This window comes from Thamnophis elegans, chromosome 8 (genome assembly GCF_009769535.1).
Source record: "Thamnophis elegans isolate rThaEle1 chromosome 8, rThaEle1.pri, whole genome shotgun sequence".
Lineage (NCBI taxonomy): Eukaryota > Metazoa > Chordata > Lepidosauria > Squamata > Colubridae > Thamnophis > Thamnophis elegans.
In genome coordinates, this window is record NC_045548.1 from 55,030,756 (window position 1) to 55,047,603 (window position 16,848).

General features: G+C 40.4%; 1 protein-coding gene across 1 annotated transcript in view; it reads left to right on the forward strand.

Moving 5' to 3' along the window:
- The first annotated feature begins 8,988 nt into the window (after window positions 1–8,988).
- LAPTM4B (lysosomal protein transmembrane 4 beta) overlaps window positions 8,989–16,848 on the forward strand; it is a 49,824-nt gene continuing 41,964 nt past the window's right edge. The window contains exon 1 of the mRNA XM_032223466.1: window positions 8,989–9,280. Coding sequence (XP_032079357.1) covers window positions 9,179–9,280 — 102 coding nt within the window. The 5' untranslated portion in view covers window positions 8,989–9,178. The remainder of the gene's footprint in view (window positions 9,281–16,848) is intronic.

The following is a 16,848-nucleotide window of genomic DNA, read 5'->3' on the forward strand; positions in this document are numbered from 1 at the left end:
TCTTTAATATTTTTTAAAATTACATACCTTTTCAGTTCCTTGCATGAATGCTAAGTTTCAGGTCAGTCTTCCAACTCTTCTAAATTCAAATTTAAATCACCTCCTGACATCAGGGGCAATAGGCTGCAGGTGTGAATTTATACAGAAGTTTATATTTTTCTTGGGAAGTCAGAGCCAACTTCATCTGCAAAGCACCTGCCCCAAACTTGCTGTCAACATGGCATAACAGGTTGGTTTGACATGTTTGTCTTGACTTTATGTCTTAAGATTCTGTTTTTTAAAGCAACAGTGAGAAAGAAAATGTTTTGCATTAGATCTGTAATACACACTGTAATACACTCTGCTAAGTTTAAACACTTTAGGACATGGCATAAGTGGCATATACAATTCCTTTTTATAACAAAAGTGTTTTAATTGTGTAGATAATGTGATTTTTTTAAAAAAAAGTTAATCTAGATAGGGTTATAAATGCAGACACTTACATAATTTTCCATTGAAAATGCATCATAATTACCTTCAGAGGAGGCAGGTCTCGCTAAGTGACTGGTTGTAAGTAAGAGTTCTTACCTGTGATCAATCAACCACTTTTTGCCTTCCTCCAGCAATGTTCTAGACATCTCTTGTGCCATTTCCTCTCTGATAGCTTGTCAGTAAACCATGGTGTTCTTAGATCTCCATGCATAGAGTCCACACAGATGCAACTCAATCCAAGCCCCCATCACATGATCTTTCCAAGCCGAGACAAGAGCATCTTCTGGACTGTGTGCCGTAAATTCCCATATTTCCATGAATATTCCAAAACTTTGACATCAATGCAATTGAAGACATTTCCATAATCCATGAAGCACATACTGAGTTCTTTTGCATATTCTTTGACTTTTTCAATTATCCAGTGTGCATCAGCAATAATCGTAACATCCTTAGATGGCCCAAATCTGGCCTAGAGGTTATTACTCTCTGAAGCAACATGCATGAAGGCGGAAACTGGATTTGCCTGTAGTATGTAGTATTCTGATGTAAGAACACAATTCAATGTAAATATAGCATAGTGGCTATCAGTTTAGATTGCACAGAACTAAATGTTCAAACACTGCACACACACACACAAACCCTCAACCAGTTAGCAAATAGGCAATGCTTTTGTCTTGGCTTCTGTAAGCCATTTGCAATATGAATGGATTTATAGTTTAAAGAGTGTTATACTAGTCCTTAGTAATTTGAACAAAACTCTATGGCCAGCACTCAGGATTTAAATTGTGTTCTTGCTGCATAAGGAGAAGATAATATTTTCAAAGCAAAAACTGTACCAGTAGTTTCAAGATATATGATTATGCAAAGTGCAGAGTTTGATATATAATAAACAAAATAGAAGAAATGCCAATAACAAGTAAAATTATTTAATTGTGCAGTATATGTCATTGCATATTTCTTTTTAAATAATGCTGTTCTTTTTACCATTTTGGAATTTTCTAGTCATAGAAGATCTCTATAGGGCAGTGTTTTTCAACCTTTTTGGTGCAAAGGCACACTTTTTTCATGAAAAAAATCACGAGGCACACCACCATTAGAAAATGTTAAAAAAAATTAACTCTGTGCCTATATTGACTATATATAAAGTAATTTCCCCACGGCACACCTTACACTATGTCACGGCACACTAGTGTGCCGCGGCACAGTGGTTGAAAAACACTGCTATAGGGCACACACAACCTCATCCCAATTGTTGAAAATCTTACTGAGGTTTTTGACTAACTGTATGAAACTGTATGAAAACAGATGGAAACAGATTCTCAAGATGCCAAATTCTGCACCCAATTTCTTATTTCAACTTGTTTGTAAGGTTTGTAAGATTTTGTAGACGTCAAGTCTACATGGTAGTTTCAAAATAATTAAGACATCACTTGGCAACCTCAAGGAAATTTAAGATTTAATAGAAGGAATTATTTCCTAATATTGGCACACACAAAAATTGAATATTGTTCAATTTAATATGATTCAAAAAAGTATCTCTTTTATGCATCCACTTGAATCTGGCAGATAAAATGTCTGAATTACTGAAATGAGCAATGTGAATTAAGATCATATTTGACTAGGCTGACTAAGCAGTGTTTACATGTGCATGAATGAATGTAACCAAGCCCGTGTTCAGACCTAGACTGGCAATGAAAGCAATGAAGCATGTGCATTTGCTCTTATTGCATCCGTCAGTTTCCATCCAGGTACCCTGTTCAGAATTACTTGGATCCTGTTAGGGAAGGAAGGGTGGAATAATATGTATTCAGGCATTCAAATACATTTCAATATCTTCAGACAGTTGTGACAAGTTTGTGTGAATGTTTACAAATAATGTCATTCCTATTGGCTTAAGATTCCATGCAATTTGCACAGAGTCAAGATAGTAGAGGCTATGTCTTGCCATAAGAACAACTTTATTGTCACTTTGAATGTACACTAAGCTGCATACATTAAAATGAATTTTTATTGCATACAGTTCTCAAAGGGTCACCACCTCCAATATGAGTTGGATTTTTGCAGTCTTGTGATGCCTGAGGGAATGGATATGGTTTTCTAGGAATACGTTCCTGGCATCATTAGGTAGACCTATGCCCAACCAGGCCCCTCTGATTTTCTCAAGGGGGGTAGGAATTCAGGTGGATTGGAGAGACGAAAAATTCCTCTTTGATGGAGGATGAGGTACCATCAACTTGAAAGAGGTCATGACACAGATACTCCCAACTAAAGACAACAATTTGGACTGAAATGTCCATTGGTAAGCAATGTGGTCTTTGAGTCATGCCAGATTTTATGGCCTTTTTCAGTGTGATTATTAAACAAGTCACTATGGTTGTTAATTGAATCACGTGGTCATTAAGCAACAGCTTTTCCATTGAGTTTGGTTGTCAGAAGCCAGCTAGGAAGGTCACCAATGGCGATTGTGTGAACCATCATAAATACATGCTGATTGCTAGGTGTTCCCAATTTTGATCGTATAACTGGAGGAACACTGCAATGGTTTAAGCATGAAGAATGGGTGTAAATCACTTTTATTCAGCACAGTTGTAACTTCAAACAGTTGCAAAATGAAAGCTCGTAAGTCAAGGACTACCTGTACTTTGTCTCTGAAAGAAACCATCTCTTGATCTACTTCCTTTTTGCAAAAAGATTCTGGAGAAGTTGACAGGATGTCAGAGAAAGAAAATTCCAGATGAAGCAGATTATCTAGATCCATTCCAGTCAGATTCAGACCTGAACATGGGTTTGAGATCATATTAATGACTCTTCTTGGCAGCCATTTGGATTGCCCTCAAAAGCTGGAAGCAATCATTTTATGACTGGGCATTTTACAACTGGTACCCACTGGGGTAGAGCAGTAAAGCTTTGGTTGCCCTAATGTAGAATACCACAAAGCTTATGTCTCCCCATGTTGATTAATGTCTAAATAAAACCACTAGGAGATCTTATCTTTTGGTTTGTGTCCAGGTGTCATCAGAATGTTAATAATTCTTGATTTAACATTGCTACATCAGACTATGCCAAAAATGCTGTGGAAATTCCAGAATTTCCTAACCAGCTATGCTGGAATTGAAAGAGGGAAATCTGGGACATCTTAAAGCTGCCAAGGTTGAGAAACACTGTTCTGGTCAATGGAACTTATGAGAGACTGAATGAGACAAAACAATCTAAAACTGAATTCTAGCAAGACAGATAGTTTTTCAGAAACTTCTGTGCTCTCAATTCCAGTGACATTATGGATGGGACAATGAAAGAGCAGGATTTTGAGGTTCTCCTGGACTCTGCTTCTGCTAGAGGAAGAGGAGATCATAGCGAAGATAGCTTTTTCCCATCTTCAGCTTTAGATCAGTTATAAATCTTTTGGACAGTTAAGTCCTGGCAACAGTGACTCATACCTTCATTATCTTACAATTACAATATTGCAACACACACGCACTACCTGGGGCTGTTTATGAAGGTGACTCAGATGCCACAATTTATACAAACTGCAGAGATGAGGCCTATTATCCTATTGCACAGTATAATTTATGCTTCAGTACTTGTGCTACTTATGTATACATTTCTGAGCCCAGTTCAAAATGCTGGTCATCTATATATATAAAAATGGCCGGGTGTGGGTGTGGGTGGGTGTTCCAGCATAACTCTGGAACGCCTTGAGCAATTTAAACCAAACTTGGAACACAGATGATTTAGTCTCTGGAAACAAATACTGTGGGGGGGCAAGACACCCCTAACACTCCTCAGAGTATGTGTGTGCGGGGGGGTGGGGTTCGTTCCAGCATAATTATGGAATGCCTGGGCCGTTGAAATGAAAAGGAATGAATTATATCTATAGTACTTTTGACAGTGATAGTGTGAATTTTGGATTCAAGTTCGTGTGTATGTGTATCTGTGTGTCTGTGTTCCAGCATTATTTTGACTTGACACAATAGATATAATTCATTCCTTTTCCTGTCTAATACAGGATTAGCATAAATAAATACTCGGGCAACGCCGGGTTATCAGCTAGTTACCTATAAATATGGCATAATATCAAGTTGTTTTAGGGTCTGTCACCTTCAAAATGATTCTTCCACTTCCACAGTTAGACTTCTCTATCATTGCCTGAAATTTAGGATTATTTTGTTCCTAAAAGTACTCCTGATTCCACCCCCATCTTTTTTTTTCTTTTTGGTCTTCCACAAAGCTGTCAAAATTATTTCATATAGACTTTGCAGGATAGTAGTGATCTGAGCTGTTATTAAAATTCATTGTTGGCAGTTTTATATTGCATATTTATTTATGCCATAAACTATCCAGAACCATGAGATTGTCAATATACATAACTGCAATAAATAAATTTTGGGAGAAACATTATAGAAAAAAATGGCCCCCGTATGGCTTTTCTTTAGATGCTATAAGCATAGTGACTTACAACCATGCTAAAATGGAGCTCAAACCAAGGATCTTTGATAGACATAATCAATCTGATTAGAGCAGGATATAAGGAGAATCTGTTTAGGTGCAGAGATTTAGCAGAAATGACCAGATATGTAACTTAAGCCAGTTCCCAGTGCTAATTATTATAGAATAATGTCATTAGCACATTTTAATGCATTTCACTGAACATTTCCCAAGGAAAATAGACAAGCCTGTCTACTCACATCACAACTGAAATAATGGTTTATATTTTATATAATGGTATTGTGAATATTATAAGGATATACTTACTATGTCCTTTCTTTTTATCTGACTTATGTTTTATTTATTAAATTATTAAATTTATTTATTTATTAATTTATAGGCCGCCCAATCCCAAAGGACTAGCTTACTAATTACCAATTAATTGTCTTTGCATGAATGTATGAGATATTGCTCGGAAAGATCACTAAGATTATTTGATGTTTGCTATTCAAGGCTGTCAATGAAGAGAGCTTGCTTCTTATAGGAACAAAACCATGGATGGAAATAAAGCTAAATTATTTCATATCATGGACACTCAACAAAAATACATTTGTGGAGTTGATTGCTTCACATGGAAAATACTACTTTTTTTCCTAAATAAAGATATGTTAATAGGCATTACATTCCAGATTAGAGCAGCTGATCTAGTATGATTTCTTTAGTTCTAGGTTGCTTCTCTCCTTGATTAGTTTCCACCCGTTGCTTCTTGTCCTGCCCTCAGGTGCTTTGGAGAATAGCTTGACTCCCTCTTCTTTATGGCAACCCCTGAGATATTGGAACACTGTTATCATGCCTCCCTAGTCCTTCTTTTCATCAGACTAGACATACTCAATTCCAGGAACTGTTCTTTATGTGTTTTAGCCTCCAGTCCTCTAATCATCTTTGTTGCTCTTCTCTGCACTCTTTCTAGAGTTTCTTTCTTACATTGTGGCTACCAAAACTAGATGCAGTATTCCAAGTGTGGCCTTACCAAGGCATTATAAGGTGGTATTAATACTTCACGTAATTTTGATTCTATCCCTCTGGTATGGTTTAATGCAGTTTTATTCCCCAACTAGTTGACTATTAGAGTATAGACTACAAACTTATGTCATCTCAAACATATGACTATAATTGGGATCAAAATTTTGGCAAGGCAGTTGTTGACTGAGTCATGCCTGATTTTATAACTTTTTTGTCACAGTGGTTAAGCAAATCATTACACTTGTTAAGTAAATCATGTGATCATTAAATAAATCAGGCTTCCCCCACTGACTCTGCTTGTTGGAAGCCAGCTAGGAAAGCTTCAAATGGTGATCACATGACCCTGGAAGACTGCAACCATCATAAATATGCCAGTTGCCAAGTGCCTGAATTTTGATCAGCAATAGCAATAGCAATAGCAGTAGACTTATATACCGCTTCATAGGCCTTTCAGGTCTCTCTAAGCGGTTTACAGAGAGTCAGCATATTGCCCCCAACAATCTGGGTCCTCATTTTACCCACCTCGGAAGGATGGAAGGCTGAGTCAACCCTGAGCCGGTGAGATTTGAACCGCTGACCTGCTGATCTAGCAGTAGCCTGCAGTGCTGCATTTAACCACTGCGCCACCTTGGCTCTTGTGACTGAGAGGATGCTGCAACAGTTGTAAATTGAGAGGACCAGTCATAATTGTAAATTGAGAGGACCAGTGACTTACGTCACTTTTTTCATTGCCATTGTAACTCTGAAAGAGTCTCTAAACAAATGATCGTAAGCCGAGAATTATCTATACAGTTTTCCATAAAGGATGATGGGAGATGTAATATACACATCTGGACGAAAGTAGATTGGGAAAAGCTAAGTATTTTGTTTGAAATTATGTTGCTAGTATTTTGAGGTATTCATACAATGGAACATCTTCTGGAACTTGGAGGGAAAAAAGAATGGGGGCAACTACTCCAATGATAAACTGGATGCCACGCAAAATATGGTTTAGTACTTTAACTAAGCAAATTGATCATTTTCCTTCAAGACAATAAAATAAAGATTGAAGTTTAAATACCCAGTTCTATAATGTGTCCAAAGACAAGATAGTACAAGACAAGATAGCAAATAGAAATAAAAATCTCAGCACAAATTCTTGTCTAGATAGTTTGTCTGTTTTTACAGAAATGACCACTTTCCTAAGCAAAGCCCCCTGTGTTCCACTTAACTGGACTTCCCCCAGGTTCCTGGAAATTCCAGACTTTTGAGATTAAGATACAGTCAATACTTTTCCCAGCCTCTGTTCACAGATCATAATACTCAGAGGCTCCTTCCTCTCTTATTGGGAAAGAGAAAACCTCTTTGAAAATGAAGGAAGGAGCCAATCTTTTCTACATCCAGAACAGGCAGAGAAGGGGCTAATCTGGGCTCTATTCAAGAACAGCCATGACTCACTTATGTAATCGTGCACTGAATCTTTGAATCTGTTCTTTGGCAAGGAGGCTGCATGTACAACAAAAAGGAAGAAATCTAGCACATTTCAACAAGGGCAGACTTCTGTTTGTCATAATGAATAAATAGCCCAACTTTTAAGCGGAGAGATGGAAGAATTCACACAAAACACTGGGCTAAAATGTGATCGGCTAATTTGTAGTCACTTTGTCTTCTGACAACCCAACACCATGAAGTTGACTTTAATTGTGGGATTGAAAAAAGAGAGAGCTGAGTCCTAGGAATAAGGATTAGTGAAGTAAAGATTGTCCTCGCCTTATGACCACAATGTTGTTGTTAAGTGAGACATTTGTTACGTGAGTTTTGCCCCATTTTATGACTTTTCCTGCCACTGTTGTTAAGTAAATCACTGCAATTGTTTAGTTAGTAATGAGGTTAAGTGAATCCGGCTTCCCCATAGATTCTGCTTGTCGGAAGTTTGCAAAAGGGATCATATGATCCTGGGACTCTGCAACCATCATGAATATGAACCAGTCATCAAGCATCTGAGTTTTGATCAAGTGACTATGCAGATGCTGCCACGCTCATGAGTCTGAAAAAAGGGCCGTAAGTAACTTTTTTCAGTGCCGCTGTAACTTCAATCGCTCAATGAATTGTTGTAAGTTGAAGACTACCTGTACAGATGATGTGGGCTTAAGTTAAACATTCCCCCGCACATGCGTGCTAGTAATTTCTGGCTCTAGGGGCAATGCTCATCTCCATTTCTAAGCTGAAAAGCCAGCGCTGCCAAAGATGTCACCATGGTCATGGGGCCACCAAAGGCACATGGAACACTGTTACCTTCCCACCAAAGGTGGTTCCTATTTTTTTTCTACTTGCATTTTTTTACGTGCTTTCGAACTGTTAGGTTGGCAGAAGCTGGGACAAGTAATGGGAGCTCACTCGGTTACGCGGCGCTAGGGATTCGAACCACTGAAGTGCCACCCTTCTGATCGACAAGCTCAGTGTCTTAGCCACTGAGCCTTTGATGGGGGCTGATCATAACATTAAAAAAGCCTTCAGATAATTTAGAGTAGAATAGAATCGAATCTGGAAGAGACCTTGGAGGTCTTTTAGTCCAGCCCCCCTGCTCAAGCGGGAGAACCTATACAATCTCAGGCAAATGACTGCCTAGTCTTTTCTTAAAAACCTCCAGCGATGAAGCACCCGCAAAGCAAGCTGTTCCATTGGTTAATTGTCCTCACTGTTAGGAAGTGTCTCCTTAATTCCGGCTTGCTTCTCTCTTTGATCAGTTTCCAACTATTCTTTCTTGTCCTGCCCTCTGGCGCTTTGCAGAATAACCTCCTTAGAAACCGCACAATTCCTTTCGAAGCCATTGCCCGCTTGCCAGGCCGAGAGATCTGCCTTGAGGCAGGCTCGCAGCTTTTGGGGAGCGTTCCGCCCCTGCCTAGCTGTTCCCCGGCTCCCCCTGACCCCCAGCGGCCCATTCACCCTTCCGCCTGGGGAGCGTTTTGCCGGCCTTTTGCTGAGCCGGTCTTGGGGTCCGAAGGCTCCGCCCCTCCTCCTCTTTGGCAGGCTAGAAAGCCCGATGACGTAATGGAACAGAGGGTTCCCCACCTCCACCCGCCTCTCCAGCTGATAGAAGGCGCTGCTGGCTGCGTCCTCGCCTTTTCCTCTGGAGGTGTTGCGCCGGGAGAAGCTGCTACTCAACCCCGGCCAGGCTCCGAGCGGCTTTTCTCTCTCGCTCTCCGGCGGTCCTTAAGGGAGAAACCTGGCGCTTGGGCATCGCTGCGAAAGGGCCCGGGAGGCGGTTCCGAAAGACGCGATGAAGATGCTGGGTTCGCCTTGGACTCGATTCTACTCCAACAGCTGCTGCTTGTGCTGTCACGTCCGCACGGGGACCATAATCCTGGGAATCTGGTATTTGGTAAGGATCGGCGGGGGCTAGAATCGAACGGCGGGGGTCAAGGAGGCCAATAGCCGAGCTGGTTCGCTCTTCTTCTTCTTCTTGGGGAGGGGAGGGGGGACACTTGGAACCGCACGTCCTCGGATGCCCCCTTCCCCTTGCCCCCCCCCAAAAAAAATTCATGGCGCCAACCTCTCCAGATCAGAGAAGTGGCGCAACGCAAACGGCCTCGCTTTCCCGAGGATGGGGACTGATGCCAAAGGAAGAAGGACAAGGTCGCTGTCCCTTGAAAAAGCGGGGCGGGGGAGAATTGCTCTGTACTTCTGAGGCTGCGCTGTAGATTTGATTAAATGCAGTAAAATAATCAGGAGGGTTAGATTCCGTTTCTCAGAATCCGACTTTTGCAAAGTATGGGGGGCATGGGGGTTTCCTTCTCTCTGCCTTCCTTTCTGCTTTTCCTCTGCTGCAGGGATCCGCAACCTTTTGGACCACTAAATTAATAATTTTAAATCCCGGGGACCACTAATATGATTTTTTTTTAAAAAAGATAAATAGTATTTAGCGCAATATTAAAAAATGCAAATAATTTTTCTGTGGACCTCCAAAATTTTCTCACGGACCACCAGTTGGGGACTGCTGCTCTGATGAACTGGGCTAAGCCAGGTCCCATCTTCAGAAAACCAGAGGCTGGGAACCCCACTACCACCACCACCACCATCCAGTCTTCATCCCGCCTCTCTGTTCTGCTGACCACAAATGGACACCATCACCAGCTTCTTCTGCTCTTTCTCTGGACAGCGGGGCAGTTGTGAATTGGATCTAGGGAATCCTAGCTCATCTTCTCTCAAACCTCATCTCTTTTATCTTGGACTCTCCCCCCCCCCCCTTGAACCTGATCCTCTTTGCTGCCCTGCCCAGGAAAAAGAGACTTCCTTCCCATCTCTGTATTAGTTGGTGAGGGGGGTGGAAAGAGCTGCTGCTCCTTTGGACTGCAAAAATCCTGACCATCTTTTGTTGGTAGCCAAAAGCTCTTTTGCAGCCCAGATCTGGTAGCCCACAAATACACACCCTCGGGAGTGAAATTCCAGGACAATCAGCCCCAAGCTAACCAAGCTTTTTAGAGTAATGTATTTAGTTTGTTGTGAGCTAGATAATGCCTTGGTCTTTGTTAAATTATAGCCACCTTTTATTCAGTCTGCTACACTGAATTATGCTTGGTTCAGTTAACTATGGATGGATAGAGACAGAGTTGAGAGATATAGAGATGAGAGGGGGGGAGAGGTCTCAGTCTGGTACATCTGACCCCAATTCATTAGAAGAATATAAAGGAAGCCAGGGAGCAAGGATGCCTGTTTGTACCGTTTTTGCTTTGGGAAGGGGATTCTGATTCTTCCTGAAGGATCTGGGGAAAAAAGAATCCACTTTGCTTGAATATCTTGCTGTGTTTATTCAAATTTACATTGCAGCCAGAAGATCTCAAAAAAAGTTCTTGCGGAGCAGGAAAAGATGGCCAAACAGCCTACTTCCACTTGGCAGGCCTCATCCATGCATAAATAAATTCTAAGCTTTTACTTAGCAGGAGAACTTGGTGCAGGTTTCCCCACCCTTCTGCTCTTCTCCAGGATGCTTGGCAGATTCCATCCCCCTTTTGTTATTCTGTCCTCCTTCTCCCTGTCTGCTCCAGCTGGTTTCCAATATCTTGGCTCCTTGCCTTGCAAATTGGCATCTTGCCCATTCTAGCAGACGCTTGCATCTTTTCAGCCGAGACTTCTGTGGGATGCTGACTTCAGCAGCTAAGGCTGCTTTTCAAAAGAGAGGTTATTTCTGGAGAGCTTAACCGTCTAAAGAGTCATTAGCAACATAATTCTTTTTGAGATGCAGTAATGCCCTTCCTGCTATTTGTAACCCCACCGGCAGTTTCCTTCCTCTTTTTATAGAGAGACCATAAAATATTCTAGGTGAAGCATTTAGGGAGCACATCAGAAAAACAAAGGCAGAATAAAATCCATAAGTTACCTGATTTAGTAGGTAATGATTTGAAAGCAGTGAATAAAGTCGGGTTTCCTTTCCCCCCTGAATGGTTCCTATTCTGAATAAGTGGTGTCTGTGTGAGAGAGATGGGGGGGGGGGTGTAATATCTATTCTGGAGGAAAGGCAGGATATAAAGCCAATAAATAAATCAATAATTAATTATAAATCATGATAAAACTATTATCCCCACCCTCCTTAGCAGGTGTGTATAAAATTAATAGCAGACGTTGAAAAAGTCACAAAAGTGATCCATATCTGAGCTTCAAACACTTGGAAAGAGCCGCATATCTGATATTCATTTAAAGAATAGCAGAGAGTGAGATAAGCAGAGATAATCGCCTGGAAGAACAACATCAAAATTTAATGTGCCACTTTTTAGAAGAACCTTGGTTGCAGGTGGATGGAAGAGGCTTTATAGCACTTGCAGATTTATATACCACTTCAGGGTGCTTTACAGCCCTCTCTAAGCGGGCTGTACAAATATCAGCATATTGCCCCCAATAATTTGGGTCCTCATTTTACCCATCTTGGAAGGATGGAAGGCTGAGTCAACCGTGGGCCTGGTGAGATTCGACCTGTCAAATTGCAGACAGGCAGCAGTCAGCAGATGTACCCTGCAGTGCTGCACTGTAACCACTGCACCACCACGGCTCATATGCATCGCAGCAGAAGGTCATGGCAGTGTAATTGTGGATTTACTTATCCTCATGGTACACATGATCCAATCAAAAGCAGCTCCTCCCAGGTTCCAGGGCTTCTCAGGAGGAGACTTAAGAATGTACATCCTTAAGAGCAGCTGTTCCCTGTCCTCTTTATCTGAGACTGAGTTCACTCTATTAATTAGGCTGTTCCATCTGTATTACCTGTTGAACTTTTATTGCCATCTATTATCCCTTATAAGAATTATGTGGCCCATGGTCATCCAATGAGTACCCACCTACTGTAAGTCGGCATTTAAATACGGATCGCAATAGATGAAGCTTAATTTTCTATATAGTAGAACCTCTGGTCACAACCATAATTTGTTCCAAAACTTTGGTCGCAAACTGATTTGGGGTTGACCCCAACCTAATTTTGGAAATTTGGCACTTACCCAAAAAAAATTGGCGTGGAAGGGGAAGTCAGTCATGGAAAAAAAATGTGAATTTTTTGGTTGGAAGCCAATTTGGTTGTAGTCAGAAGCGTTCGTGACCAGAGGTCTACTCTACATGCTTCTATGCATCTTGCTCTCACTGTATAAGTTTGGGCTGCACATAGATTTTAATGCAGGAATGTTTGGTCTTTTTGTAACGTATCTTGGTATATGTGGAGCTAGCATATAAGAAAGACATTTTTTATTAGAATAAGGGGCTAAGATGAATGAGGGATTCCAATACTGTAGACATGTTGTCCATCTCCATGTCTCTGAACAACAGCACAGAAATAGTCTTTCAGTGCCTTCTTCTAGAACTTATTTTGATATCACAACCTGTCCTTATATCCTGAAGGTTTTCTTTTTAACAGCCAAAGTCATTATGTCCTGCCTCCATGGCTGGCTGGCTTGGGGATTCTGGGAGTTGAAGTCCACAAGTCTTAAAGTTCCCAAGTTTGGACACCCCTGCTCTAGATAAACTGGAAGTCCAACAGATTAGAAGTCAGCCCATATGGGATCCCATCTTGTTAGTATCTTGCCTGTATTAAAGGAAAATAATTTTCTATAAATTAATCAGCTAAGATTTCTAAGATTTATTTGAGAGTCAACAATTATGTTTTTCACTTTGTGTAGATCAAACCATTTTCAAGCCAGGAATGATGTATCATGGATTGATGTTTGATATATTTATTGACATTGGAGGAGGGGATTTTTAAAAGGCAAATTTTGCCTTTTATATTGCAACCTTCCCTGATCAGGCAGTCTTCCAATTTGTTCAACTACAACACATCTGAACAGGTTAAAATTGGATAAGGTTTCAATACGACATTTTGATTTACTATACAGAGCTGCACATTTTAGGAATCTTGTACAACCATTAGATAGCTATAAAAGAGGCTCTGTACCATAGAATAAGCAAGAAATTGATTTAATTTTTTTTCTGAAAGTTAATTGGCTTACTAGAGCTACATTAAAATTATTAAAAGCATATGAAGTTAGAATATTCAGAGGGTTAAAAAAAAATCCATTCCACACCCTGTTTCACTTTCAGTAGATATGTGATCTTGTAGTAACACCTTAATTTTCTCCTGTAAATTTCCGGAAGCTTTTTGTAGAATTGCATGTATTATAACTTTGCATTCAGATCAAATCTCTGGCCTAAGAATAATTGACCTCCAGGCCTATCTTTAAAAAAGCTTTTACAAATGTTTATGAATGAACTGTTCAGATATGAAATGGCTTGATGATGGCTATTCTGATATTATGGAGTTATATTGAGTGCTATTAAGAATACTTTCTGTCTGGACATCATCTCCTGTGAATATTTATTCAGGATAGGAAATGGATGTGAGACATTCTGAAATGCAATATAAGTTGATGTTAATTCAACTTACAGATGCACTTATTTAAAAAGGATAAGAAAATGCTTTTTACTTGCTGCCTCATCTTATTATAAAGAGAGGGGGGAAAAAGAACAACCGGAATGTAAGGGATTAAAACTGACACTCTGCCAGGAAATGTTATTCTTTCTACAATGGCACTATATTAAAATGCATTATTTATTTTCTGAATTCAAGTGACTTATTTGTAAGCTTGTAGCCAAAAGGCAGGATTTATTTATGCACTGCATTTATGTATAACTGTCCAAGTCAAAGAACATGTCTGTGGGCAGCTTACAAAAATTAAAAAGGGCACAATAAAGTGAATAATATGTGAACGTTTGGGCTGACCTTAGCCATTCTTAAAAACTAAAAAGGATACATCTGTTAATACAGTACAGGGATAATAGAATAGCCTTTATTGTCATTGTACATCATGTATACAATGAAATTGGTTTTTGCCTCACTGGTGTAATCCATGACAAAAAATACAAACAACATAAATAGTATAAAGAATAATCTCTATGCAAGTAATTAGGGGGGGAAATGAAAGAAAAGAAAGAAAAAGAAAAACTAGTCATATGTTTCCACGTGTGCATGGAGTGATTGTGGTTGTGTTTAAGAGTCTGACAGCCCAAGGATGGAAACTATTTTTAAACCTATTTGTTCGGCTGGCTATGCTTTGATGTCTTCTGCCCGATGGTCGAAGTGCAAAGAGACACTGACCAGGGTATGAATCATCTCTGAGTATCTTCCTTACTCTGCTAAAGCAGCGAGACCTGGCAATGTCATCCAATCGTGTTAGAGGGCAACCAATGGTTTCTTGTGCTGAATTGATCATTCTCTGTAGTGCCCTTCTGTCCATAGCAGCAGCATAAGAAACCTTTATAGGAAACTATCAAGGATATTATGGTGTGATAATACACTGACAATATTCACACCTGGAAAATTGACAGGGATATCTCAAAATAGCTTGCCTTGATGTATTTGTTTGCTTATTATCATTTTATACAGCCACTTGTCCAAAGGACTTTCAATAGGAGGAAAGGTGGTAAATGAAACAAATCTATAAAAATGCTGAGTAGTAAATTGATTTAAGCTAATCTTCTGAGATAATTAGGCTGCCTGGTATTGAATAAATGACTTTCTTTCCACCCCAGTTCTCTAAGGATATATTATAGTGTTCAAAATAACTGTTAATGTGGGATGTTCAAGAGACTCCCAAAATCAGAGAGAGGGCTGGAACAGCTTGGAGTGGCTTGAGTAGGAATGCTGCATTCTCACCAGTTAGGTATGTTGGGACTATGACAGGGGTGGGTTCCTGCTAGTGCTAACCTCTTTTATAGAAGAGGTTCCACAAATCTACAGTGCCTTTTAGAACAGGTTCCAGCTCCATCCCTCTGCCTGTCCGCACATCATCAAGATGAAGAGCAAGAGGAAGAATTCTGGGAGTTAAAGTCCACAAGTCTTAAAGCTGTCAAGTTTGAACACCTCTGGGTTTTTTTTTTCTAAAGGGTTAGGAATGCAAGGGTCTTGTGACTTGATAGCTTTAAGATTTGCACACTTCAATGTCAGAAGTTCGTGAGCCAACATGACTGGAGGAGGAATTCTGGGAGTTGAAGTCCACAAGTCTTAAAGCTGTCAAGTTTGAACACCCCTGGGTTTTTTTTCTAAAGGGTTAGGGCTGCAAGGATCTTGTAACTTGACAGCTTTAAGACTTGCATGCTTCAAATGCCAGAGTTTCTGAGCCAACATTTTGGTTGCTAAGCAAGAGCATTGTTAAGTGAGTTTCACCACATTTTACAAGTTGGCCACGCCCACCCAGTCACATGGCTGGCAAGCCACGCCCACCCAGTCACATGGCAGGCAAGCCACTCCCACAAAGCAGGTCACACATACAGAAAAGGTTCTAAAAAATTTTGAAACCCACCACTGGGCTATAAGTCTTGGCCAGCCTGGTTTAGAATTACGCTGGTTAGATTTCTGAGAATCGTAATCCTAGCAGATGCAGAGATAGTACAGGTAGTCTTACAACCATTCTTTTAGTGACCATTTTGCAACTGACTCAGATTTAGGACAGTTGCATTGTTCTGGGGGTCATGTGATCCCACCTTTTCCAACCTTCTGATGAGCAAAGTCAATGGAGAAGCCAGATTCACTTAAACCACTGTGTTACTACCTTAACAACTGCAATGATTCACTTAACAACTGTGCAAGACAGATGGTAAAATGGGGCAAAACTCGTTTAAAAACTGTCTCACTTTTAGCAACAGTAATTTGGGGCTCAATTGTGGTCATAAGTTGAGGACAACCTGTAATAGATTGGGGAAAGTTAGAACTAATTCATTTTTAGTACCAAGTTTAATACTTTAGGACTAAACAGAATAACTCACAGTCCTCTGAGAGGTTCTTTAAATCCTGTATTTATAATATCTCAATTCTTTTTCCCCCCTTTCTTCTGTAAAATTAACAGTAACTGGATTCTCAAGTATATATGTCCCATCTAAAGCTGATCAGGGAGAAACGTATTTAGTATAAGTGTCCATAATAAATCACAATGATATCAAAATTAGGATACTGTACATCAAGGGTATCAAACTCAAGGCCCACAGACTGGATCTGGCCCATGGGGCTGCCCTGGAAACAGCAAAGGACTGGCCCACGGGGCCTCTGCCAGTGAAAATGGAGCTCAGGAGGGCCACATGTGGCCCTCCTGAGCTCCATTTTCGCTGAAAGAGGGTTGCCGGAGGCTGTCACAGCCAAAAACGGAGCTCTCAGGCCACCAAAGGAACCCCCGAAATGAATGAGGTTGAGCTGGCCATGCCCACCCTGGTCACACACACACACACACACGCTCCCTGAGGTTAAACACAACCCTGATACGGCCCTCAATGAAATCAAGTTTGACACCCCTGCGGTACATGATTACAATGACATCGAAGTATTTAAATCACATTCTTTGCATGATGATGTCAAGATAAACATTTCTTTGTTTGCTGCCCCCTATAAACACTTTTTTTAATTTAAACAACCAAAGATTTGCCTGT